The sequence below is a fragment of the Carassius carassius genome, chromosome 30 (assembly GCF_963082965.1).
Source record: "Carassius carassius chromosome 30, fCarCar2.1, whole genome shotgun sequence".
NCBI lineage: Eukaryota > Metazoa > Chordata > Actinopteri > Cypriniformes > Cyprinidae > Carassius > Carassius carassius.
The window spans coordinates 14,098,453-14,124,529 of NC_081784.1; the positions used below are offsets into that span (position 1 = coordinate 14,098,453).

Below are 26,077 nucleotides of genomic sequence, written 5' to 3' on the forward strand. Positions count from 1 at the left end.
CTGACACGTTCATGTTGAATGTCTTGGGCAGTGCAAGACCTGATTATTCTTCTGTTATGTGACTGAACGAGTCACAAACCTGTCAGACTGCATCTGAATGCAAAGAATGTAATATAGTGAAGCTCCAGGCATTTATGAGGTCTTCTCTGGGAGGAGCCACATACTGACACCGTAAGGAGAGGTTACATTGAGATCTGAGTGCTAGGAAAAACATTTCTCAAGTGATATCTGCAGTGTTAAGTGAGAAAAGACTCTCCAACTTTTAAAGATAAGAACTTCTATTCTAGTTCATTTGTAACCAAAGTTGTAAATAAATCAAAATTACACTTTTGTTTAAATATTTACTTAAAAATTCTCCCAGGCACATCCCACAACATTTTAAAATACAGCAGTTTACATTATTATTAACATAGGAAAATACTGGGGAATAAGCTTGAGAACATTAATTTTGAATAAATACTTTGCAATAAGATGTTGGGTACAATGGTTGAAAATTTACAAACATTTATGGAGGACAACATTCAAATGGGAAGAAGCTGAAAATGAATCACAAACAAAAGACTTACATGAAATACAATACATGTCAGTTCAGTTACAAACATTGAAAATAAAAGGTGGAAAAGGACTTAAGGGGGAACAACCACAGGGACCGTGCAAGTCTTTATGCATAGAAATTTAAAAATTATACATAACCAAAAACATAATCTGCCCCACCTCTAAAACAAGAGGAATGTTTATCAAGATTCTCAGCATAAAACTCTGCCAAAGAAGAACATATCAAGTTCAAAGCAAAAAAAAACAGACTGCAGTCCAGTGCATGCCATCTTAAATAGTAAAAAAAAAGGGTCTGTAACAGGAGTCGACATACTACAGCGCTTGTATTTTCGATATTGCATAACAGCCACCATATATTAAAGCTCAGACAGTTCCAAATCTCAGAAGGTTATCAAAACCACGTACCAGCTCCAGGAATGTCTGAATGTGTATGCACTGCAAGAAGATTGGGTAACCTGCTGCCTTGCACAGTACTCTATGCTACAGTACATGTGAGAGAAAGACAAGTAAGAAATGACGTTTGTGAGAAACTAAGATCATAGTGGATTTGAAAAACTGTGGCCCAAAGAACTGATAAACCAGCTCTAAAAGCAAAGATAACATTCTTGATGTTCATGTGAGATCACAGTGCCTTATTCAGACCTTTGATATTATTTAGCCCGTAAGATATTGAACTATTTCAGAATCTCTTGATGCACACAGATTAATCCCAAAGGATCTTCACTTAAACAACAGTAATTAATGCTTAATTAAACTAGGATCCGCTGGATATCACTGGTAAGGCTTGATATTTTTTCCAAAACTATAATATATGGGGTAAGGCTTTAAAAGCTGATCTAATCACTTCTCAGTTTGGAACCAAATTATCTTCATGCCAAATCAAATGTAAATTTATGCCATAGATATTAAAGACAGAACATAAATGTAACCTGAATGACTCAAAAGAAAACAGATTTATAGGTAGACTTGTCAGAAACTGGCTTTTAGTCGTCTGCTAATGCTATGAAACAAACGTTTTGTTTGACCAAATGATTTAGTTGCATGATTGCATCAACAGAGCCCAAAAGAACTGGAGGCGTCTTGTTTCCATCAGCTATGATTATAAACTGAAGGACATGTAAATATAATTTTGTCTATAAACATCTCAATTGGAGAGTTTTAAAAGAAACCGCTACAGTACTTAACATACAATACTTACAGTTGAATAATATTATTTGACCATAGATCCTATACAGCTACTCTGGTCCTATTTTGGTATATTTTTATGACAAACACCACATCAAATATATCCAAATAACTGTACGGTCTGGTTGTCTAACATGAAATATTAAGCCGCCCACTTATCTATATTCCAATCGGGAAAGGTTTTAGCTACAGCTTCGACAGCCTGTGAATTTCACTGCACAAATGGGGTCACATGATGCATCTATGGTCTTGGGTCTCGACATGCAATTAAACTTGCCTGTCCTAATCTAACTCACAGTTACTTCTTAACATGCAAAACAGAGATGTTTAAGATTCGACTCAGGTTGGGTTAATCTTAGACGTACTACTTACTACTCAACACTGGCTGTAAACTTTGGTTTTGTTAACTGGAGGGGAAATTAGGATTGTGGCTTGACATTTGTGAGTGTATGCTACTGTTACTGTACTGGAAGTCACAAACTAATGCTACAAATACATCTGCTAAGCACGTTATATCTGAATGATCCTTGTCTGGCACTGTGTAAACATGGCTCGCAATTCATTCTCTTGGGTTTCGTTGACGGCGTCTGGTTCTGGGCTTTTCTGTACTTTTGCTACAGCAAAGTTGATGCCTTGGGTAAGTCCGGCCTGGGTTAAATTAGCCACCTGCACCATGGAGCTTCTTATCTTTGCGAAAGGTGACACTACGCGGCTTCCATTGCCATCTGCAGGGGAGGGTCCTGTGACGCCTTCCAGACTCTTTTGTGACCCACATGATGTGGCAGAGCCTGCAGGCTGAACAGTCAGAACATTAGCCCCATGGACAGAGGACTCTACCTCAAGCTGAGATGGGCGAGGAAGCTGCTGTTGGGAATTTGAAGACCCCAGCTTTGTGTCTGGAGCTGAGGAGGCTTGATGCGCTTGAGGTTTGGGTGCTGAAACCACTTCCTCGAACACCTCTATTGGTTTGGTCTTGGCATCCTGGACAAACTGGTGACAGTACGCATTTATAGGTGTCTCGAAGTCAATCAGAATGGCTTCCTCTGCATCCGAGGCAGCCCCAGGAGACTGGCCATCCGGGACAAGTGACAAGCTATCTGGTGTCTTTACATCACAGCCTGTGACTCGGATGACAGAGGGCACCGCAAGCTCGATGCTGCCAATTGACTGAGAGCGACTGCCAAGTCGCGGTGCAGATACTACAATTCCACAGCTAGGAAGCACATAGTCTACGTTTTCCCGAGAGCCTGAGCAACGCTGCTCATCAGAGTTGTATGAATCAGAATCAGAGGAAATCTCAGAAGAATGTTTGTCGTTAAGGGCTTTCAGGGCTGCTGAACCCATATTGCCATCATGAGTCTCTAAACTGCTGTCTGATTTCCAGAGGTTCGTATGCAAATTTGGCTTGAGGAAGTTCACTTTTACTTCAGGCTTTGAGAAGGTCCCTAGTTTCCCCAAGGGCTTGAAGTTTCCAATGTTGACGTTATTCTTTGTCTGCTTTACTTTCTGGTTTAGTGTTGAAAACTTGTTCAAAAGGAAACTTTTGCCTTGAGCCAAACCAGACCCAAGGACTTGGTCCACGGCTTTTCCTTGTATTCCCATTATATCCTCATGTGGTTTGCTGTGTCTCCTGAAACAAAGCAATTAAAAGCAATGAAAAAAACCAACAATCCAGCACAATTTCGCTTTGTTAAAATTAGAACAAAATAAACACATTTCACTGAAACTGGTTTAGTTATTTGTAGTTTTAACATGACACAAAAAAACAAATTAAATCAAATGTTCACAAGCTTGATACAAAAGACCTTCATTTAAAAAAAGAATCAGATTTTTGTTAGTGTGTCTCACTTTTTTATTGATTAGATTTCACATTTTTTTTCATTTGTTATCCATTGTGAAGTAAATATAAACATCTAAAGTCAAATGACTAAAGTCTCACAGGAACCTACACACGAACCAAAAACAGAAGAAATTATCATATCCAGCCACATATGATTTTTGTACAGAAATACAAACAAAATATTTTAGATTATATTTAAGATTAGAAATCAACCCTGCAATGTGAGCAAGCCTTTGTGTTCTTAGTAAATCAGGTAAAATCCATTAGGCCTTCTGAAGAAACTAAATAGTTTTTTTTTTTCCCTTTTACCTCTCTAGTTTCTTCTCAATAACCTGGACATCAAGCCCCATAGCTTGCTTTGTAATACGAAGAATTTCCGCAATGCACTGGAGTGTGTCTGAAATGCAAACAATCCAACAAGTGCAGAGGAAAGGATAAATTATTCAACAAACACAAAACCCTAAATTAGCATACAGACAGCCAAGTTGTATCTCTTGCCAACTGAACCCATAATATGTCAATCACAGAATTATGCAATACAGTGGCACAATAAATCATGGTATCCCAGCACAAACCTTTTCCATCATCTTCTGGATTTCGTGTGACAGCCCTCAGCATATGAAAGTAACCGCTCATCTCCCCGTTCTTATAGTGCAGCCGCATGCAGCAGTATTTAGGCTTTCCGAAAAGAGTCGGTTCTGGACCTAAAAAGACAAACGGTCCGGATTTTATTTAATTGGACAAAAATGACACCCACAAGTTTATCTACAAGCTCTTACCAATTTCAATCTTTTCAAGTCCTTCTAAACTTAGTCTCTGGTACTGGTTGACTTTGTCCGCCTCCTCATCATAACTAAACCGCAACAGCAAAAAGTGAAGTGGCATTATTAAACCAATGGCAAGAAAAAGGATTTCTTATTTCAAAATCATAAACATTGGGAGAAATTGCACTTACTAGGCTACATAATATGCACAGTTGGACAAAAGCAAAAGAACGTCAACATCTTTGTGGGTGGCATCTATAAGACTGATAGAGGAAAAAAACTGTATAAAAGGTCAACATCTTGAAAGAGAGGCCAACAAAAAGTACCATTAAACCCTGGAGAAAGACAAACAATAGACAATGCCTTGCAAAATGCATGACATTTTACTAGAATTTCTCTCTGACCATAATATATCATGCTTTATTTGAGTATTTCTTGTGTCAACATAACCTCAAATAAGCATTACATATGGACAGAGCTATCCTTGTGCACAGATTTAAGATTCCAACCCAATCAGTAAAAGTTTTTCAGGCATCTTTCACCATGACCTACCACCAAATAAGATACTCAAAAGAATGGAGGAAATATGGCTCCCTCGCCCAAACAATTATTATACAACCAAATAGGAAACAATACAAAAAAACTATTTGTACAAGTACCTCTGAGCCATTGACAATAAACTGTAGGAGGAAGAATAAACTAACAATATAAATGTTTAAATCAAGCTTTATAATACATTTTTAATAATATATCTCCTGCACTATTACTGTAGTTTTATTTTATTAAATTTTTAATATTATTGTAATTAATTTTATTCTCAAGTTGTAATAAATATTTCCAAAAAATAAAAAAAAGGATATTACTGTTGTAAGGGGCTGTTAACACAGAATGCATTCCATTTTTGCATTCCACTGTGCTGCTTTTTCATTTTTCTCATGCGTTAGACAGATGCTTGTGCATGATATAGCATTCTAAAAGTTAAAAAAGGTTCTTTAAAAAAAGGTTATTTTCATTTAACTACCATCTGTCTTGCAGTTTTTTAACACAAAAACGCCTTCTGTGTGAACAGTCCCTTAATTTTCTGAAACCACATCATACAGTTTGCTTGAAATGAGAACTCTCTCCAAAGCACTGCATGATGATGTGGAGGGCTCTCACCTTGGGTCACAGTCGATAAGTGCCCATCCACTGTGAAACTTCTCATCATCAGGGAGCAGCAGCTGCATGTATGTCTGCAGCAGGAGGCTGACCTGCTCCTCAGCTCCTCTTTGGTTCTCCTTCTCTTTCTCCTCATGCTCCTTCTCTTTGCTGAAGATGGAGTACAGGTCTTCTGTTACTGGAAGGCCCATCATAAGGTCTGGGAGGAACGGAGATACAGTACATGCATATGAGGCACTAAGCTGGAATATTAGCATTGTGTACCTAAGATGGAGAATTCCTCATACTGACCAATGACTGCCTGCCGGTAGGCATCTCTGAAGCGGTTTAGATAGTACCGATTAGCTGAGTTCACACCATCTTTCATCACCCCCGCTAACTTTCGCTCTCCTGTTCGTGTGAAATCACCCTACACAACAGATCGCATACATCAGAAAAAGCTGACAAACTCCTTAGGTGGTCATCACTGTCCTTCTTCAGCTATAAGATTAAAAGCTTAAGTTTCAGTTTTTACTCCTTAAAGAGATGCTGAGGGAATTACTTTAGGTCCCCCAAATTAAACATCATCATTAAATTAAATAGTAATTTTTCCTATTTTATAAAATGTGTATATTTATTGTTTGAGTTTTTTTTTTTTTAAATCCATAAAAAAAATTAAAAAAAATTACATATATATATATATATATACACACACACACACACACATACATACACACACACACTTTATAGGATTGAAAGCAAAATGTATTTAATGATTTTTTGAAGAAAAAAGTTATATAATTTAAATTATATTTTTAATATTATATAAGGTTTTAACTATTTTAATATATGTGTGTGTGTTTATATATTATACAAGTCTCTTTCATACATCAGTCCCAAAATGTACACAACTCTGAGAAAAAAGAAAAGAAAAAAACATCACAATGTAAATAAGTTGTCACAGAATAAGTATATGTGAATAACTCCAATTTTGACAAAAACCTAAATTCCAAGTTTCTACATTTCTTAAATAGATGCATGTATATGTGTGTTTACATATACTTATAAATATACACTGTACACATAGAGATTATGTTAACACATACACACACACAGACGTTTAAAAATAAACTGTACACACCCATATATTATGTAAACACAAATTTATATTTTGGATGCGATTAATCACAATTAATCGATTTGACAGCACTAATATTATATATATATATATATATATATATATATATATATATATAAATATAAACACTTAATTAATTTATATAATACTTATGATTTATACAATACAGTCACTCACAATAAGACAATCAGTTAAAAGATTGACTTGTCAATCTGCAAACTAGATACTACATGCTGACAGATGGTTATGTAAATGGGCAATGGGGACAGCATAAAATCAATGGCAAGCATTTAGTCTATTTACCTTTAGGGCAGCTGTGCCAGCATACTGACGGCTTATAGTGTCTCCATTGTTGGCCCACATCACCTGGTAGATCCTGTAACACTTGAGGGGCAGTGGCTGCTCGGGAGGCATTACACCAAGTTTTTTCAGCTGGAACCAAACAGATCAAAAGACTCTTTGAATGTACCGGCATACTGAGAGCAGCTGAGTGAAGCACTGTTCTCTGGATGCAATATGGCAGTGCTCCTAGAAGCCACAGTTTTATTTACCTCTTAAGGCATTTAGCACATGATCTTCTACAAAAACAACTTGAATTTTTATGTGCAAATTTATCTGTGTGTGGAGTGTTCCAATCTCAAAGGTGAATTTGAATACCTGCTGTTCCATGACCACGCGGGCAATAGCTGCCTGTACCACATTAGTTCTGTCTAAGCAATCCATGCAGTTAACCCGGAAGATGCCTTCCTGTTGACAGATGACTCCTGCTTGGTCCACCCTATTTGCAAATCAAAGTAGATAGATATTACATTGGACATCATATTAACTTACTCGGAAATAAAAGCGGTAATTATGAGAGAATTAGGACTTCAGAGCAACTGAAAGACTCACCAGGCCCATCTCATGTCTGTGATCATGTCAGAGATGGCATCAGTGAGAGTCTGCACATTCTCAAACTTCATTCCTCGACTGGGAAGTGACAAAAGAGAAAATCTGCTGTTGAGATTTGACTGTAACAGGCTTCTTTTCTAAAAATTATCAGGATGGGCTGATCTTTAGATCATCAGACTCTGGGGTTCTTACCAGTGCTCGTGGAAGTCAAATGAAACGTATGTTAGGTTGGGATTATTGTACAGCAGCACTTGTTTGAGGAAAGCATCACCGATCAACTTTTCACGTCCATTTTGGTCCACTAAATTAATGATCACCTGATGAGGGAAAAAAATCAGTGTTAAATAACCGAAAACATTTTAAAATTATTTTACTGAGAAAATAATTATTGCTTATACCACCATTTAAATGTTTATGGTCACAATTATTTTATTTATTTATTATTTTTATTCCGCAGTGACGGATTAAATTGATCAAAAGTTACAGTAAAGACTTTTATTACATCACATAAGCTCTCCATTTCAAAATAGTTTCCACAAAAATATTAAGCATAACAACTGTTTTCAAATGTTTCCTGATCACCAAATAAGCACATTAGAATGTGACACTGAAGACTGGAGCAATGGCGGCAGAAATTTCAGCATTGCCATCATAAGAATAAATTACATTTTCAAATATATAAATAGGAAACAATTATTTTAAATTGTAATAAAAATTAACAATATTACTGTTTTTACAGTTTTTTTAATCAAATAAATACAGCCTTGGTGAGCTTAAGGACCTCGATCTTTTATTATATTATATATTTCACTACAAATGTCATTTACACAATCCAGTTATTACACACAGTTAAAGTCTTATAAAGGAACAGAATGCATTAACTGTGAAAACAGTACAACACTAATCAGTTTCAATATTTTAATTGATTAATAGCACTACTTTCTATACTTTAACAAAATAGTAGTATTTCACTCGCTGAAATTGTTATATTTTAAACACACCTTACCAGTTTTTTGTAAATCTGAACTTGCTGTTCAAAGTGAGAAGCAAAAAAAGGCATTGTTTCCCTCTCGCCTGCAACAAAGAACATCTGTGAGATAACGTGGGAAACAGCACTGCAGAAGGATCACAGTAAAGCTCTGAAATATCACCACTGAGACACAACATTTCCTCTGAGCACTGTGTTCAACCAAGAAACCATGAAAGCAGTGGCATGCCAGTTCCACAGAACATTTCCAACCAATGACTACATTGATGCATCACAGTGATAGGTTGTCTATAAACAGTAGTGCTAGACTGTGCCATGAGTTAGATCTCATTTATGATTTGAAGAGAGAATCGATCACAGGGATACACCTCACCTTTCTCTATACGAGGTCTGGGGTTATAGCGATACCCAGCTTGGCTCCAAAACACAGGGACAGAGCCTCGCGTTTGTACAAAGGACAGCGTGTGACTGTGCACGTGGATAAGCTGCTCCGTCTCCACATAGTTGGCCACGTGTCCATCAGTATCCACCCCCCTCCGCTTGTAACGCATACCTTTAGTGGAAAGCACAATGATATTGTCATATTGACAGCATGGTTTGTAAATATGAATTACTTGCCTTTATTAATTAGTGTACCTGCACGGTGACGGCTTCGTCTGGAGATGAGGGCCACAGTGAAGCGTGGGTGAATATCATCCACACAAGTGGGTTCCCGCAGAGGTGTCTCCGGGCTGCTCCTCTCTTCATCAGAGCTCTCGTTATAGTTTACCACCAGCTCCTCCACTTGCACGAACCCTTGGATAATAGGGATCACCCAAAAGTCCACTTGAGGCACCTGCAGACAGGACATCTTGTATTATTAGCATTCAGGGCTGGTTTGGAAGTGTTTCCACCAGCGAATAAAAGTTATGTGTTATTCTAAGTGGTGGGGGGAAAAAAATTTGAATTGTGAGATAAAAAGTGGCAGTTAATTTTTGTTTCTCATTTTGTGGCAGAAACAAAAAAATAAACCAACAACTGTAAGATGTAAACTCAGAACCTGCAATATATATTTTCATTTTTGCTAAATAAAAAAAATAAACTCAGAATTTTGAGTGTAAAAAAAGCCAGAAACGGCCATTGTCAACCGTTACTATGTGAGGCAGTTCCGACAAACTTTGACTCCAAGCAAGATGGTGAAGCGGTGCGCCCACGGCGTTTGTAAATCGGACACTAGAATAGAGCTGTAATCGGGCCTTAAAAGTTAGGCCCGACAGGACTCGAGCCAGACAGATTTCGGCCCGAGCCAGACAAGTACATTTTGATTGACAGCTTTTTAAAAGACAGAACCCGTTTACAACCCGACATTATTCAAATGTACGCACGCACACAGCTCTTTTGTCTTTTGTTAAGAATGAGTCATTTATACATGTTTTAACAATTTATACATGACTAACATAATAGGCCACTTGGAAGTTTGAACAAAGAAATAAAAAAAGTCCTCTGTGACATCGTAACATCTCAGAACTCTAAATAGCCCTAACGTTAGGTATAGACTCATTTAGCCTATAAATAGGCCAACGCACCAATAAAAACGAGTCTTTCTTAAAAAATGTTTAATTAAGATAAATTCTAAATTAAGATGGGTATTTGGCAATAACGAAATTAATTAAGATAAAGACTCTGGCTTATTTGCTTCGCTATAGCAGCTGAAATTTAATAAAAGAATAATGCCAACATTAGCCTATATAGGCTAGCCTATATGTCTACATTATGCATTTAAGACTCAATTAGTATTTAGCTATCATTTTTAAAACCTTTACTCACCAAGATAATAATAAAAATAGCTACTCGCAATAATAATAGACCATATGAAAGAGAACTTTCCCGGCAGTGCAAGAGCATGACTGGTACACAAGGCTGTGCTGGTTGCATTTGAGGTAACGTTACAGGTCATGGTGTTTCTCAGATTTCGCTTTTTTTTTCCCTCCACGGCATACTGTAACCCCTTTTGCCTCGATCTGGAGGATATCGCGGAGGTATTACTCCAAAAAAGGTCACTGACACGCACGGGTATACCTCTTCCCGTCATGGCAATCTGTCGCCCTGGTCGTGTTTGACCATTTGTTTGTCGGAAGTAGCAACAGTAACTAAGGGGGGCGGGGCTCGGCGAAAGGCGAGGGAAAAAAATGCAATTACATTATTGTATTTCATGCCACAAACAAGATTTAATAGGTTTGCATATTCAAATAATAACAATTAAAAATTCAAGACAATTTGAGAAAAACAGTTTTGCACCTGCAAGTCAATGAGGTCTTTGATCATGTGCTTGTTCCAGAAGAATCCATCATCCACCTAAAGGGGAAAACAATATATTATGTGGATGAGTATTCTGTCTGTTTGTCAGATGGTATGTGTAAATGTTTGTTTAATAGTCTTTTTATTAGAACATCCAGAGAAACCGGAAGTGAGACTGGAAAATTACCTTTATTAAATGTGCTTTTATTTTTATATTTTCAGTTTTCAATTCAGTTTTGGCTTAAGTTGTAATATTTTTTTTTGACAAGTTTTTGTAAAAAAAAAAAAAAAAAAAAAAAAATTCCTTTCAGTTTTAGTCATTTTAGTATATTAGTGTAATTTTTCATCATATATATATTATACACACACACATACATAATATATACACATATACATACATGCATATAAATATATAATAGTTCAGCTTTATTTCAATTAACAATTCTTTTTGATCATTTAGTTTTAATTAACAATAACAACACTTTGGTGACCCACTCGCTACCACTTCTTTCCTTCTGTCTTTGTTCATTGTTTTAATGTAGCTGCATCCTCAGAAATAACAGCTACTGATCTGTTAGCACTACTATTTGTCCAGGAAGTGTATAAATATAATGATCTACTCTTTAAGAAATGAGAAATTAAGCTTGGCTATAAATGTATTTTTGCATCCTGTATGTGTGGGGCGAGTGTAAAACAGTGAGCCACATCATAACTCAAAGCACTTCTTGCTATCTAAAGTATTTACATAACTGTCACAAATATCAATAATAACAGACATTTTAAATCTATTTATTATCCTCAAGTCAGTCTTTTTCAATCTTTCTTAATCTGTTTGCATAGTGAAAAAAAGCAAATGGTTAATAAACAACTAATAACTAATAACTACTTTTAAATTGCAACCCTTAAGAACACAGTCTGTAGACATTTACATTTTGAAATATGTAAAACAATAACTCAGCTTCTCACCTTTTTCCACAAGGGCTGATCTGACTTGATTAACTCTCCCTGTCGCTGAACTGTATTGGTGAGGTCATAGGTTAGGCTATAGTAAAATGAATCCGAGTCCATGAATATCTTATAGAGCTCATCAAGCAGCCGCCTCTCCAGACGTTCCTTCTCTTTATTCTCTTTGACCTGAAAGGCAGGGGAATACTGCATGGGAGTGAACAAACAAAATGAGGTTAAAGAGACAGTACTAAGTTAAAGAGATGACAATTTATGGAAGAATCAGGAGGTTCTGCTTTTACAATACATTTTCAGATTTTACAATAACCATACTAACATGTCAAAGTAATGTCAACAAATTAAGTAAAATGGGAATAGTTAGTCTCAAAATGATTGGTATTGATATCAACGACCAAAATTTCAAAACAACCCCTCAACCTTTTTCTTGATGGGAACGGCAACATTAGATTTGATCTGACTCAGGGTTTTCAACAGAAACTTGGAGTCGTCTGGTGACTGGGTGATCTTCTCCGATTTGTTGATTCCAAAATGATGCTTTTTACAGAGCTAAAATTGAAAGAGAGGAAAAGAATAGTTGACTCTTTTGGTACTGCTAACTATCTGGTACCATTACAAACAAAGCTGAATAGTTCAATTTGTACCTAGTACAAATGTAGTACATGAACATCTCCGTTTCCCTGCTCAAAGTCCATCTGTAAAATTCTGCTAAATTAATTCCTGTAATTAAAAAACTGACGGGGTGCCAAGATGTGTACTAAAACTAGCCTGATGCTGATGCCAGCGCAGATTCATGTGCCCATAAAACAGAAAGAACAGCTAAAGACAAACTACACAGGCAGGCTGCTATTCCAAAGTAATAGAGGGCCATTATTCTGTGATAAATGACTCAAGTAGAGATAGCGCGCCAGGAGAATGGATTACAGTGATTTCTGACCATTGCACTTACATGGTTAAACATCACCTTTCAATCCCAGAGGCTCTGCTGAGAGACTGACTTCTTAGAAACATCATGCTTCCTCTGGAGCCCCTTAGAAACACACACCACTACTCCTGCACTAATTGTACGTCAGCCATTTACTACACAAGAGGGCTGAAATACTCTTGGGGATTTGGGAAGAAGTTCAGTAAATTCTAACAGGATCCAATAAAGTAATGTCTAATAACAAGGACAATGACAAGAAATTATGGTTGAAATGTTATAGCAACACATCTATTCATTATCAATTTTGACTTCTATACCAAGTTCAATTAAATCCAGCATGGAGAACATTTTGAAGAAAACAGTCAGCATTAGTCACCTCTAATTCCAGATCCTGTGGTTCATCCTCTGAGAGTGGAATGACTACAATCTTAGTGATCTTGTAGACTTTGTGGTCTCCTGGCAACTGACCCACCAGTGCCTTCTGGCGAATCAGAATCAGGCCCAGAGGAAGATCTGCCCAAAGGAGCGGGAGTGTGTCATGAGTACAGAGTTCCACACCTTATTTTTTCTGCTCTATCAGGCATGATTCATTCCTATGGCAAACATTCTCATAACAATGACTTCAAAGACAGGCGTGATGTAGTCATGCTTTCACTTAATGTAAATCAATAGATAAAAGCACACTGTGCAGCAGGCAACTCTAAGATGGCTGGAAAATTGAATGAGCAGCCTGGGTTCTTTGTAGGAATGGTGCAATGAAATATCAGGTTTGCCCACGGATTAGGTTACGTAAGGCATGTAGAATATGTAGCTATAAACTCATATGGCTCTTTTATTTGTGCAGTTTGCCCTGAAAAATCTGCAACCAAGCATAAAATGTCAACCAGTTATTTTATCCATCAATAATAGTACAAAATGCACCATGCATATATCAGCTATATATATACAGATATCAGCAAGGGTTTCTCTGAAAAAAGGAAGAGAGACTGAGATTATAATAACATTATACATATAAAGGTTAATATAACCTGTTAACAACGGCTTCTCAAATCAGCCAACGAATGGTGAAATGAAAGTATGATGCATGCCATCATTTCACTTCTGTGAAAAAAATCCCTCAAGACCTTCCTTTTTTTTTACCTAGTGAAAGGCATTTGTTTAGTTAACTGGTCTCTATGGAAATGGATGTCTATATGTAGATCTTTAATGAATCCACAATATTCTTTGAATACCATTGTAAATATGCCAATCATTGAAAATCAGTGTATTTAACCTGATAAAGCTACATCAGAACTGATGGGCATCAAAGCACTGAAAGAAATTTAGAAACTACAAGACAATAATAAACCAAATTAAGCTGATATGTCTGCCTTTCATTATGTTAATCAGTGAGTCTCTGGTACTCAGTTTCTTCCTATTAAATCAATTAATTATGAAAGGTATTTTAGCAATTACAACAAGTCTGTTTTAGTCCAAGAGTAACCACATTTATTACAAACATTAGAGTATTAAAATGGCATTCTCATCCTTTATACAGTAAATATACAAGTCTGATGATTATACTTACCAGCATGAAGCTGTATTTTTCCAATAATACCTTCTACAACACCCAGACAGACAGGATTCCATGCCAGCAGCAGGTCTGTTGCTGAAAGGAGGATGAAAATTAAAATGTGTTGCAGTTCCTAATATATATTTTTATTTATAATAATTACACATACAAATGAACACCTTTGCATCTTTATTATTTTTATTTATACACAAATCCTTTTTTTTCAGCACTGCATCCGGGACAGAAGAACCATCAGAGCTTTATTTAACTTTCCATGGTTATGTGGCTGCTCACAATTGATTGCAAAAAAACTTTACATGGCATTTCTGAAGCAGGTTCCCGACAATTATGACTGCTGACTTGAGTCACCAACTTGCCGAGTAGCTCCTCTTGTGATTTTGGATTATGAATAGATTTGCATCTCACAAACACAAAGCCATTAACTGATGGACTGGAGTCGTGTGGAATACTTGTGCATTATTGAGATGTTTTATCAGCTGTTCTGACTCTCAATCTGACGGCAGCCATTCCCTGCAGAGGATCCATTGGTGAGCATGTGATGTAATGCTAATACATGTAAATTTTTCTGTAATCTGCCATACTTAAACCAACTGGTACTGAATAATAAACACAGTAGTAATTACTACAGTTGTATAACCTCACTCAGCCACGCTGGCAACTGTGGCATGATGCATTGTGTTAGGAATTAATTCAAAGGAAACGAGACTGAACGCATCATGCATACAGTGGAAACCCTTATCCAGTTAAATAATGGAAAAGCACTGCAACCTAAACCCGTTCAGCCTGGCTGCAAGGCACATGGTTAAAAACAACCAGAACTCATCCAAATCTTCACAGGCTGCAATGTCCCTGATACTCTGAGAGATGGACTAGCTGCCCATCTAGTTCTAGACTTGACAAGATATAACAGAAGTGTGGATAGGTAAATATTCTGAAACATGAGATGACAAAAAGTGGAACAAAGGGTTGCATTGTGAGAGTAAAACACACGTCATGGTTGAGCATGCAAACCATTTGTTATATATATAAAATATATGCAAGACACATTTAAATAATATTGAAATACTGATTTCTGATAAGAAAGGTTAGAGAAGTGTGTCGGTACCTAGTAAATTATTGGTTTAAAGCCAGGGGAGAAAATTCTCATTTGACTATCTACTGTGCCTGTGTTCTTTCTCCAGAAGAACAGTCACATGTCTGACTCTTACTTTAACCTTTGCCATTTAATAGCGTAACTATATAATTCTCCTGTGCAACATCTCACAGCATTAGCACTGACCAGCATATTTATAAATACATCAACAACAGACATTTAAATATTTATTTACAACTGACATTTTTTTAGGTTTAATTAAGGCCATTTGGTTGTCACTTCTAAGCCCTGTAAACTGGTGAAATATCATTATTATACACAGAGGCAGCCTGCACCACTGAGAAAGAGTAATGTCAAACTGGACCCAAAGGTTATCACAATATCAAACAGAGATACATTTTAATGCAAAAATAAACAATATATTTATTTATTCATTTATATATAATGAAATTGATAGAGAATATACTTTTTGTTTATTCACAAATTGTCATTGTTTACTCATCCTTATTTTCCAGATAGCACACTTACATCTGATGTCTGTTTAAGATCAGTTCATCTGGAAAGCATCTGCTGTGTACAATCATCTGATAAACGTCTTTAAGATGTCAGTTTTACATACATTCTAAATCATAAACATCATAAAGACATTTTCTAGATGCAGAAAAAAAACATCTTGCATATGTAAATGCAGAGGTCTCTGTGGTGTATGTGTGCTATCAGGGGTTGCATGACTTTCTTCCTTGGAACACGAAAAGAGATTTTAGGCAGATTTATAGAGAATGAAAGGCTTTTACTATTCACTTTCATTTTTTAAAGTAATCATAACTGAGCCTGACGGTGCCTAGCATCAGTCTAAAATCTCCTGAAGAAAGGAAGTCATACACGTTTGAAATAACATGGTGAGTAAATAATGACAGAATTCTCATTTTTATGTGAACTATCCCTTTAAGAGTCTCAGGCTGACATCTAAACGCCCTTGACCAAAACATACAAATTTTCAAACCCAAATGATGTAGTAAGAAAAAGGGTTTCTAGACACGACATCCTACCAAAAACATCACCAGGGGTTTGCACTGACACCCATGTCAACACGCCGCTGCTGTGAAAGTAGGGCAATGAAAACAAAAACAACTGGGCATCTTTCAGACAGCAGCCTCAATCGACAAATATGAAACTAACATTTCCATTTCTTCAATGTCTGTACAACTTCACAATGATTTTAAAGAGCCAACTTCTCCAAAAGGAGCACGCATCACTCATCTTGTTTCTGGTTTGGAGCAGCGTATTGTGACCAGCTATTATGCACAAGAAATGGCAACAATGTAGACAGTGAAAACGGAAACATTGAAACACATGCACACTGTATAACAAAAGTGATTGAGTTACGGTGTATGAATTACCCGGTCTCACGGCCATAGATCCATCCTTCCTGCTGCACCACAGCGCGTTATCTCCGCTCTGGAGAATATAATGATCTTTAGCTTGAAACAACTCCATGTTCTCCAAAACATACGAGCTTCCCGACACCAAACCGCTGGATTTGTTCCCGGTCCGAGAAACGAGGAAATGCGGTAGCTCGCTTTTCGTCCACTGACAGTCCCAATAGACGCCAGCTAGCCTGCTAGCTGTGTACTTGTGTAAATGTTTATAATAATCTGATAGAGCATCGTGTCTTTTTGTGAGCTACTGGCCGATCATCGAAAATTACTCGTCGGTGCATTAATGTCAGTTTAATAAGGGTGATACTGTGGCTCGGAGATGTGCCGGTCTGTCTTATATTTTCCACTGAGGGGAGCAGCAGCGACTGAAGCAATTTCCTCCAGTTATACACACACGTGACTTCCTCCGTCACGCCGAACACCAGAAGTTCATCTGTGACTGAGATGCACCACCTGCAGTAAGCTACTTGATTTTAATGTAGCCTATTGATTTATGTTATATCGTTACTTTGTAATTCTATTTTGAAGGCACTTATATAACTGATGACCTGATTCAATAATATAATACTGGTGTCATGTCTGAATGGTTGTAAAAGTTGGCATTATTCTAGACCCAAACCACTGTGCGAAATGAATTATAGGCCTACAGGGTCTTTAGAATCATTGTGGTGCATCAAATTACTGAAGGAAATTTCCAACTTAAACTAAATTTTGAGGGCTTTGAAGCAGACTTAAATTGTTCTCTTTTTAAAACACTTGGAGATTATTGCTTAAGTGAAAAAAAGGATTTAAAAATGATATTATAGTTAAATTAAAGTAAGTTTTTATTTTTATTATTAAGTATTTATTCATACATTATTAATAACATATTTTTAAGTTTTATTATGAAAAATGTGCAAAAAAATATTTTTACAAATTTGATATGAAATAATTATAGAAAGCCATACATCTAAACAAGTTGTGTTCCAAATTTGAGGTTGATATCACAAAAAAAGAGCATTCAGAAAGATTTTGTTTGGGAGCCGTACTTAACGTTTCCACTACTTGAAACTTGTTTCCCATATGTTTCCAGTGCAGTTATTTTTGACTATGAGAAGAACAAGTGTGGCTTTTTTTAGTACCATTTACATTTTTGTAATCATGTTCATGATTATTTTCATGTTCACATAGCAAGAGGCAAAACCTTTGCCCAGTTTTGTGCCATTCCGATTAAGTGACAAAAAAAAATCAATTAAATTAAAATGACTTTTGTGTTGCTTTTGCTTTTGTGTTTTCTCATTCCGCTGCCCTGCCTTGCGTTTGGGAATGCACACACAGGTTCTGTGTGAATGGTCCCTAAAAAAAAATCATATGAAATAACCACATAGTAAAATCCTCTTGAAACTTGCACAATTGTATGCCTTATAAACATGTTTTTATAAGATCACCAAACTTTTTGTTTTGGCTTTCTTTTAAATGAATAGTAATATAATATAGACTATATTAAATTATAATTTTTGAATCAATTCTAAAATGACTGGAGAGATGCAGTAGTCAGCATTGCTTGCTGTCTGGCTAGTAAAGCTGTAGCTGGCAGTTGGCATCCTTCCACAACGCCTTTGTACATTACAGCCATTGAAGCTATTCTAAAACGAATTAAATTCCACCTAGATGTAATATTATCCCCAACTAATTACATAATGCCCTGGACTCATTTTAGTTTTCAATAAACTTTTCTTCTGCAAATATGCCTAATAATAAAATGACTAATTTCTTAACTTTTCTGAGATGAATAGCTCACCTTTTTAATCACTGTGATTCAGGCTGACCTACATGTATAACTATACCTCTTTCTTATAGCTGGGAATTCATAATTTGTTTATAAATATTCATGTTTATTATATAATCCTTAAAAACAGATATTACATTATTGATTATTTTTATGCATTGTATGTTAACAATCTTAGTAAGCATAATACTATAATGTTGCCCTATAAAACTGTTAACACTGTAGTAGAATGATATCTAATAATAAGCCATATGATGATCCATATAAAGTTATTTTACACCAGGGGTGTCAAACTAAATTCCTTTATAGATCTCTGCAGAGTTTTGTTCCAACCCTGCTCAAACACACAGCATGCAGTTTTAAAATGAGGTTTAAGGGCTAGATGAGTTGGATCATGTGTGTTTACTTAGGGTTTAATCTAAACTCTGCAGGGCTCTGGCCCTCCAGGAATTGAGTTTGTCATCCATGCTTTACACAGTGTGCATTAAAAAAAAAAAAAAAAAAAAATTGGTTGTATATTACACACTTTGCAACTTTATGTAAGTGCCTTATTATATTGTATTTGCAGTCATGCTTATGTCACCATATCATGTCAACATTTTAACAAACTGCAAATAACCAAGCTGTGTAACACTGAACATTGCATACTATTTCACAAAACAAAATTGAAACCAGTTTTGTTTGCAGTATTAGTACGATATCAGAGTCAGTAACAGGTCATTGAGATAAAAAGGTCTCACAACAGTCATGTGAGACAAACAGCACTTTGTTTAGCTGACACATTATACAAAGTAATTTTTGGTGCATTAATTTCAAGTCCCTTAGAACAAGCGTTTAAGTTGCTTTCCTCAAGGGCACAAGGTTGATAAAATGGGATTGTTTTGGTACCTGTAGAGTTTATAGATCACCATAAGTTTGGACTGACCCTGGCTGCTTTAATCGTAAGGCAACCATATTTAGTGAGAATTTTATGTTTTATTTTTATTTTTTACATTTGAACATTCTTAGGTGAACATTCTTAATACTGGAAATGTTCATTTTGGCACAGAAAAATAGAATAAAAATATATCATAATTTGTATCACTGTCATTCAACAAATAATAATACTGACAAGCATTCAAATATAAATACATCATAGGGAATTCTGTCAGCAAAGCATGATGTTCAAATGGTTATATTTAAAGGCATGAATCTCTCTCTCTCTCTCTCTCTCTCTCTCTATATCTCTCTCTCTCTCTCTCTCTCTCTCTCTCTATATCTCTCTCTCTCTATATCTCTCTCTCTCTCTCTCTCTCTCTCTCTCTCTCTCTCTATATATATCTCTCTCTCTCTCTCTCTCTCTCTATATCTCTCTCTCTATATATATATCTCTCTCTCTCTCTCTCTCTCTCTCTCTCTATCTCTCTCTCTCTATCTCTCTCTCTCTCTATCTCTATATCTCTATATCTCTCTATCTCTATATCTCTATATCTCTATATATATATATATATATATAAACCTTCCAATATGCCAAAATAAAAACGAATCCCTTTATATTTTTTGTAGCCCACACAATAAAATTTAATTTAAAAAAATTCTAATAAAAGTTTTCACTATGACAGCTCACTTCTTCATTAACAACTTCTTGAGGAATATTCAAAAAAAATTTTCATTCATTCATTCAACATGGTACAAAAGATACTTTCTGAATGTTAGAAAAACTTTCTTCTGTTCAAGGCCTCGTTTTCATTTGTTTTAGAACATAACCGGTCACCACTTTGTCTTTTGCTACAAGACACTTGCATGGTGTGATTTGACAACAGCAGCATCACATAACAGCACACATGATTGCACTCAGTAAACAAATCACGTTAGATCATTTCCAACAGAAAACGTAAATTATTCATGCATCCAACTAATAATAATAATTGCGCAAGTAAAAACAAAAATGGAGATTTTGATTAGTGTTCTTCTCAAATTTGTGCCTTCTTTGTGCAATTATAAAATCTCCTTGACATTCTCTGAGTTTGCATGGTCAATCATACTCGACTCAGGGTACGTGTCACCCGCAAGCCCTTGCATCGGCTCTCCAAACATCTCCAGTTCATCTAGAATCTTTTGAACTCTGCGGACACCATCCCTTCGAGCCTGACGCACATCTGGGCGACCTTCAGGGTCTACAGAGTCCAGAGCCAGAAGTTGTTTGGTCAACATCTCCTCCAGCAACAAGTATTTTTTATCATTCTTCTTCCCATCGAAACTTTTCACATCTTGTGCCAGGTTCTCCACACATTCCAATATCTGCTGCACTTTGATCAGTCCTGGGTGGCTCAGATCTTGTTCTGAAGTCTCCTCAGGTTGGAATTGTGGGGGTGGGACCTCTTGAGGTGTTGGAGGGGCAGCGGCTTCCTGAGGTTCTGGTGCTGGAGGAACTTGTATGGTAATATTGGATGTCTCTGACACCTGTGGTGACTGCGGTACGGGTTGTTGTGCTTTTGGCTGGGGTGCTTGTGTAGGTTGTTGTTGTTGTACTGGCTGATGATGTATTTGCTGAGGAACATCACTCACTCTTTGAATGGGAATCTCAAATGCAGGTGGTCTGACAATTTCTTCAACTGGTTGTTCAACTTTTGGTGGTATTGCTGCATGTCCAATGTGTTGCTGGACCTGGCAATAGTAACATTTACTTTAGTTAAATTTCATACATTAATTCTGAACACGTATTTCTCACACTAAATGTTACATCAATGAACATTATTGTACAAGATGGATTGAGTTTATGTAAATCAATAGCTATTAATAAATAACACATGTACCTGGGGTCTCTCTCCCATGACCTGAGACATGACTGGTGACTGGGCCCTCAAGGGGACCGGGATAGGACTGGCAGTTCGATTCTGTTGAATCTGAATGGGCACTTGTTCACGGTAGATTGGGATTTTTTCTCGCGTGGCATGAGAACTTTGGCTAGGCTGGAATTGTGAGGTGCACCCTATACCCTCATGGATCACAGGAATGGGGATGTAGCCCGCCCGGAGACCTGTATTGCTGGGTCGGGGCTGTTGATGAAGGCCACTCAATTGTTGGTGTGTGCCCTGTGGTTGATGAACCTGATGCAAATAAAAATACAGTTTGATTTCGGAAACAGCTTGAAAAGTATTCTAGCATTCAAAAGTTTGGGATAAGTAAGATTTTTTTAAAGAAATCAATACCTTTATTTGGCAAGGAAGCAATAAATCGATCAAAGGTTTAAAGATATAAAAATTATATTCCAAGTAAATGTTATTTTGAACCTAGCATTGTGTATCACTTCTATTGTAGACTCTCTGACAAGTTAAACTATTATTCTGTTTTAACTGTATTTTTGATTAAATAAAAATAAAGATAAGAAATACGATAAACAAAAAAATATTTTTAACAAAATAAATTACAATATATCTATAAAGTACTATTAAAAAAAACATTTTGAAAATTCAATACGTGGGCAAGGGTCAACACACCAACATAAAGTGCCACAGTAAATAAGGACAAAACATATGATTTAGCAATTATGTGTGTTTGTATCGCATTTTTCAGCAACCTATAAGACTAAATTTTTTTAATTTTGAAACGAAAATACAGGGCCCAAGATAAACTTATAAATGAAAACTCCAGAAGCAAAGTACATGAATTAATGCAAACCTTTCCCAATAAATCCATATCCTGACCTGACAGAGACTGCCATGTCTAATAGAGATATCTGATTCCTAATGGTCTTACCTCAGGCCCGTGTGAAGCAGGTGAACAAGACAAACAAGCCTCTGATGGGGACTGCACTGGAGATCTAGGCCGACAGTGTGCTGTTGGGGTTGGGGAAGGCGTACGTCCATCTGTTCTCAAATTTTGCGGCACTACTGGATGGATATATGAGAAACTCGGATACTGCTGCAGCCTGGGTTCAGTGTTTTCATGGGATACTGGGATAGGGATGTAGCCCTGGCGTAGCATTGGTTGCCTCATCTCTTGAATATAGGATTTGTGCACGTCCTGAGGTGACTCAGGGGCTATAGAGGGGCCATTTAAAAAAATCTGAAAAACACATAAAAACATTAATAAGTAAACAGATCAGGTCTATTCAAAATTAACCCACTATTTGTATTCATATTAGTTTTATCCTCATGTATTGACGAGACAAAATATTTAGCATCACAATATCCGGTAATGCATATATAACCTCTGATGATGCTCTTCAGTTCGGCACTGCTGAAGTATGTAGAAGCTATACGCCAAATTGTTTTGCAGGAGGCAAATAACTTAAGCATGTGGTTGACTCGGTTATTGAAAAAGCTCCAATAATCAAAAATGGAATTCCAGACAGCATGACAAAATATTTTGACTTGCACCAATGACTTATTAAAAACAAGCCAGAGATAGTGGTGTGTAGACGTTTTTCTTTTCTTTTTTAAATAACCCTGCACAATCAGTAGATCATTGTTCTCATGATTAATCTTAACTGAAAAAATAAATACTCCTTTATTAATTTAGTATAATCAGTTATGATGATACACATTATGAACTAAAAGTAACTCTTGTATTAAATATAGATACTTCATATGACACATTATGTGATAATTAACAGTATTTTACACTTGATACATTTTTCCTATTAGCGTCACAGTCAAGTTGTTGGCGTTTAGTCAAAATTAGTCATTTGCAAATTCCACCCATTGTATATCTGTCTTATGTAAAATTATATTATACATGTTATTGCAGGCAACCAACCAACATGATATTGGGCTCAGTCACTGCTTCAGTTCAATACATAAATGTAAAACACAGTTTATGTCTCGCGTCTTTTCTCCTCATCTGTTTGACACAAAGGTCAGTCCACCCTGTCTCAATGATGAGGCAGTCCGGGATCAAACATGAAACATGAGTGGGTAAAAAAACTCACTGTTAAGCAACTGTTAAGCGATGGCATTGGCTTACAGGATATACCCTGAATGCCGTTGATTCTAATTCCATGACTCACTCTATGTAGCATTTTTTCAATGGGTTCCTGTGCTGTTGACACGGTGTCTTAAAATACTTTTTGTGAGGGGGAGGGCCACCCTTACTCATCTATGTAAATCAGAGTTGCACAGACACAACAAACATCAAAAGAAACAAAATCCCTAACAAATCATCATGAAACACCTATTCTGATGTTGAAACAGCAGAGATGCTACATAATTTAAAACAGAGGTTTTCAACAGGGAGGCAATTACTCCTGAATGAAGGCATGGTCAGATTTACAGTTGCTCAGTGAAATTTCGCAAGTGATATCAAGTCATTTCAATCTGAGTCTACGTGACTAAGAGTTCACATTTAATTATGGTAAAAAAAGTGATCCAAAAAGATTTCATTCGAGTTCAGTTTGGTCCCATGATTTGTTGTGTTGCCCAACAGAAAGTTGCTTGCTTGATTGGTTTAATTCGTTTCTACACTACTTATAATTGACAATGGTTACACAATTCCGCTGAAATTTCGTTAAAATGACCTTAACTTACAACATACTAAATGCTTAAAGTTAAGAAGCTTTAGTTCAGCAAATTGCTTTATTTTCCATACTAAATAAAAATGTAATGTAATGTACAAATCTCTGCACTGTATTGTAAACATTAATATGCATCAAATTCCTTTCACTAGGGAGTCCAGGACCTGAAATAGGTTAAAGATGCCTAATTTAAGGTTTACAATGTTGTGAAATTAAGACAGTTATGCAGTTTTATTAAAAAAAATCAAAACCACCAAGATACTAAACAGAGAGAAGAGGCTGGTTAGTGTATGTAACCTCATGCCCTCTGCCTTTTTTTTTTTTTTTGACACAGACGCCAAGAGTAGCGCTCAGTTTATCTCCTGGCAGCTGTCTTTCCAGCAGATTCTTGGTGACACTAACTTCGGACAAGTGTTGATCTATCTAATGAAAGATGGCAACTGGCAAGCCCCCGTGTTCCCCCCAACATTTTTTACTCCCTGAACCTAAACCTGATGTGCGGAGATAACAGTTTGACACTTCCAGTTTGTAACTTTCAAGCCCATTCATTGGGATTGACAGAATCGGTGAGTGGGCGGATCTCTCTGAAATCCCATGTAAGGAAAACTTTGAGGAACGCGTTAGTGCTGCGCGGTTCCAGGGATGTGGAGAACAAGCGCAGTGCGCGTAGTTCTCGAGGCTTTAAATAAACATTTAACAGTCTCACATATAACTGCAGTGCGTCACACACTAATCACTTAAGCTGAGATCATCACACTAATATATTTCGCCCGTGTATGCCCCGTCAGGCCGTTCAAATGCACGCGAAGCGCTATTTCCACAGAGGTGACAGCGATTCACGCGCGAGCGTCGGCGAATATCAAGTGCGTGGCTCCTCGACTCTAGACAGTCGGTGTCTGATCAAGTATGTGGATGTACTGAGTGGGATCGTAGCCTACGCACTCAGCAAAACTGTCTTTTTCGATAAAAACACCCTCAAAAATGCCACAATGCCCACATAATCTATAAAGCACGTCCTATTTTGCTCTGCATTTTTTAAAATAGCCTGAAAAACGCACCCATTTGACAGCGCAACTTCCAAAAGCAAAATCAAGATCTATCTTACCTTTTTCGTGTCGTGCCTCGGATCGTTCCACGTCGTTGTGCGATTGTTGTGATCCACAAAAAACGGCCAACCTGTCTGCGGGTCGATTTTAATCTCCCACCCAGGCGGTAGAGGATCGTTAGTTGCCATCGTTTCGACTGGAGACAGTGTTTTCATACTCTGATATTGCTTCGCTCCCGAATATTGTGCCATTACAGCCGCTACAGACGCTTTAAAGGGTCCGTTTGATGACGTACTGTGAACGGGGACGGGTTTCTCGAAGCAGCAAGGTCCCTCTGAAGACTACCGAGAAAGTTCTATCTGAGGGGTAATGCCCACGTGTGTGTCCAAAAATTACCCCTTGACCGTCCCGACACAGATTCTCTCTGACACTTTAATCCCCTCCACCCCGGTTTATTAGACCGAGCGCACTTGTTGCTCTTTTAACGTAAAGACAGACAGTAGCCTACTGATACATTTCAGGGAAAACCTGTCTGTCTCCGCCATCTACTCTTCTTTCCATTTTGCTTATATAATCAGAAATAATTAGTTTTTGTTTTTTTATGTTAAGAGGAGTTAGCCTTTTTTTATAAAAAAAAAAATATAAACAAACGCTGTTCGTGGGAAGTCAAATTCCTGGATATTTCTATATGTTAGATATAATAATTTATAAAATGTAACACTAAAAATCAAACAATTTAGCAGGTGTGTGCGCGCACACACACATGCCCTTAAATATATAGGCCAATACATTGTAAAAAAAAAAAAAAATAATAATAATTTTCTATTACAATACACATGGGAGGAAATACCTTTTCATTCCTGAACAACATTTCTGCAATATAACCAGTACATTAACAATCAATATATATTACCTTGGTTCAGTTCGTCTCTGTGTTTTGTTTTTGTTTTTTGTTTTTTTGTCAAAGACTTCAGGCATTTATTGTAGCTCTAACAAGTGGT

The 26,077-nt window shown here is 36.8% G+C and overlaps 2 protein-coding genes across 4 annotated transcripts; both read right to left on the reverse strand.

The window, feature by feature from the left end:
* Positions 1-724: 724 nt before the first annotated feature.
* On the reverse strand, positions 725-17,143 carry LOC132110683 (phosphatidylinositide phosphatase SAC2-like). 3 transcript variants are annotated; one of them, XR_009424671.1, is made up of 21 exons: positions 16,730-17,143; positions 14,231-14,311; positions 13,040-13,176; positions 12,159-12,287; positions 11,742-11,927; positions 10,776-10,832; positions 9,135-9,333; positions 8,872-9,051; positions 8,517-8,584; positions 7,703-7,827; positions 7,511-7,588; positions 7,277-7,397; positions 6,923-7,051; positions 5,794-5,911; positions 5,503-5,701; positions 4,536-4,607; positions 4,360-4,433; positions 4,156-4,284; positions 3,890-3,977; positions 1,875-3,370; positions 725-1,795 (listed from the first exon to the last, which is right to left on the reverse strand). XR_009424671.1 is itself a non-coding variant. In XM_059517496.1 (20 exons), the coding sequence occupies exons 1-20, from the start codon at positions 16,824-16,826 to the stop codon at positions 2,251-2,253; spliced, it is 3,369 nt and encodes a 1,122-aa protein (XP_059373479.1). In that variant the 5' UTR covers positions 16,827-17,143; the 3' UTR covers positions 725-2,250. The 3 variants fall into 3 exon arrangements, 2 of the variants coding, with proteins under 2 accessions (XP_059373479.1, XP_059373477.1); XM_059517496.1 differs by having other exon boundaries at positions 725-3,370; positions 11,742-11,909; XM_059517494.1 differs by having other exon boundaries at positions 725-3,370.
* Positions 17,144-19,970: 2,827 nt separating this feature from the next.
* LOC132110684 (BAG family molecular chaperone regulator 3-like) lies at positions 19,971-25,428 on the reverse strand. Its single transcript, XM_059517497.1, has 4 exons — positions 25,136-25,428; positions 22,275-22,583; positions 21,332-21,625; positions 19,971-21,182 (listed from the first exon to the last, which is right to left on the reverse strand). Exons 1-4 carry the CDS (start codon positions 25,325-25,327, stop codon positions 20,514-20,516), a joined length of 1,464 nt encoding a protein of 487 aa, XP_059373480.1. The 5' UTR covers positions 25,328-25,428; the 3' UTR covers positions 19,971-20,513.
* Positions 25,429-26,077: the final 649 nt, after the last annotated feature.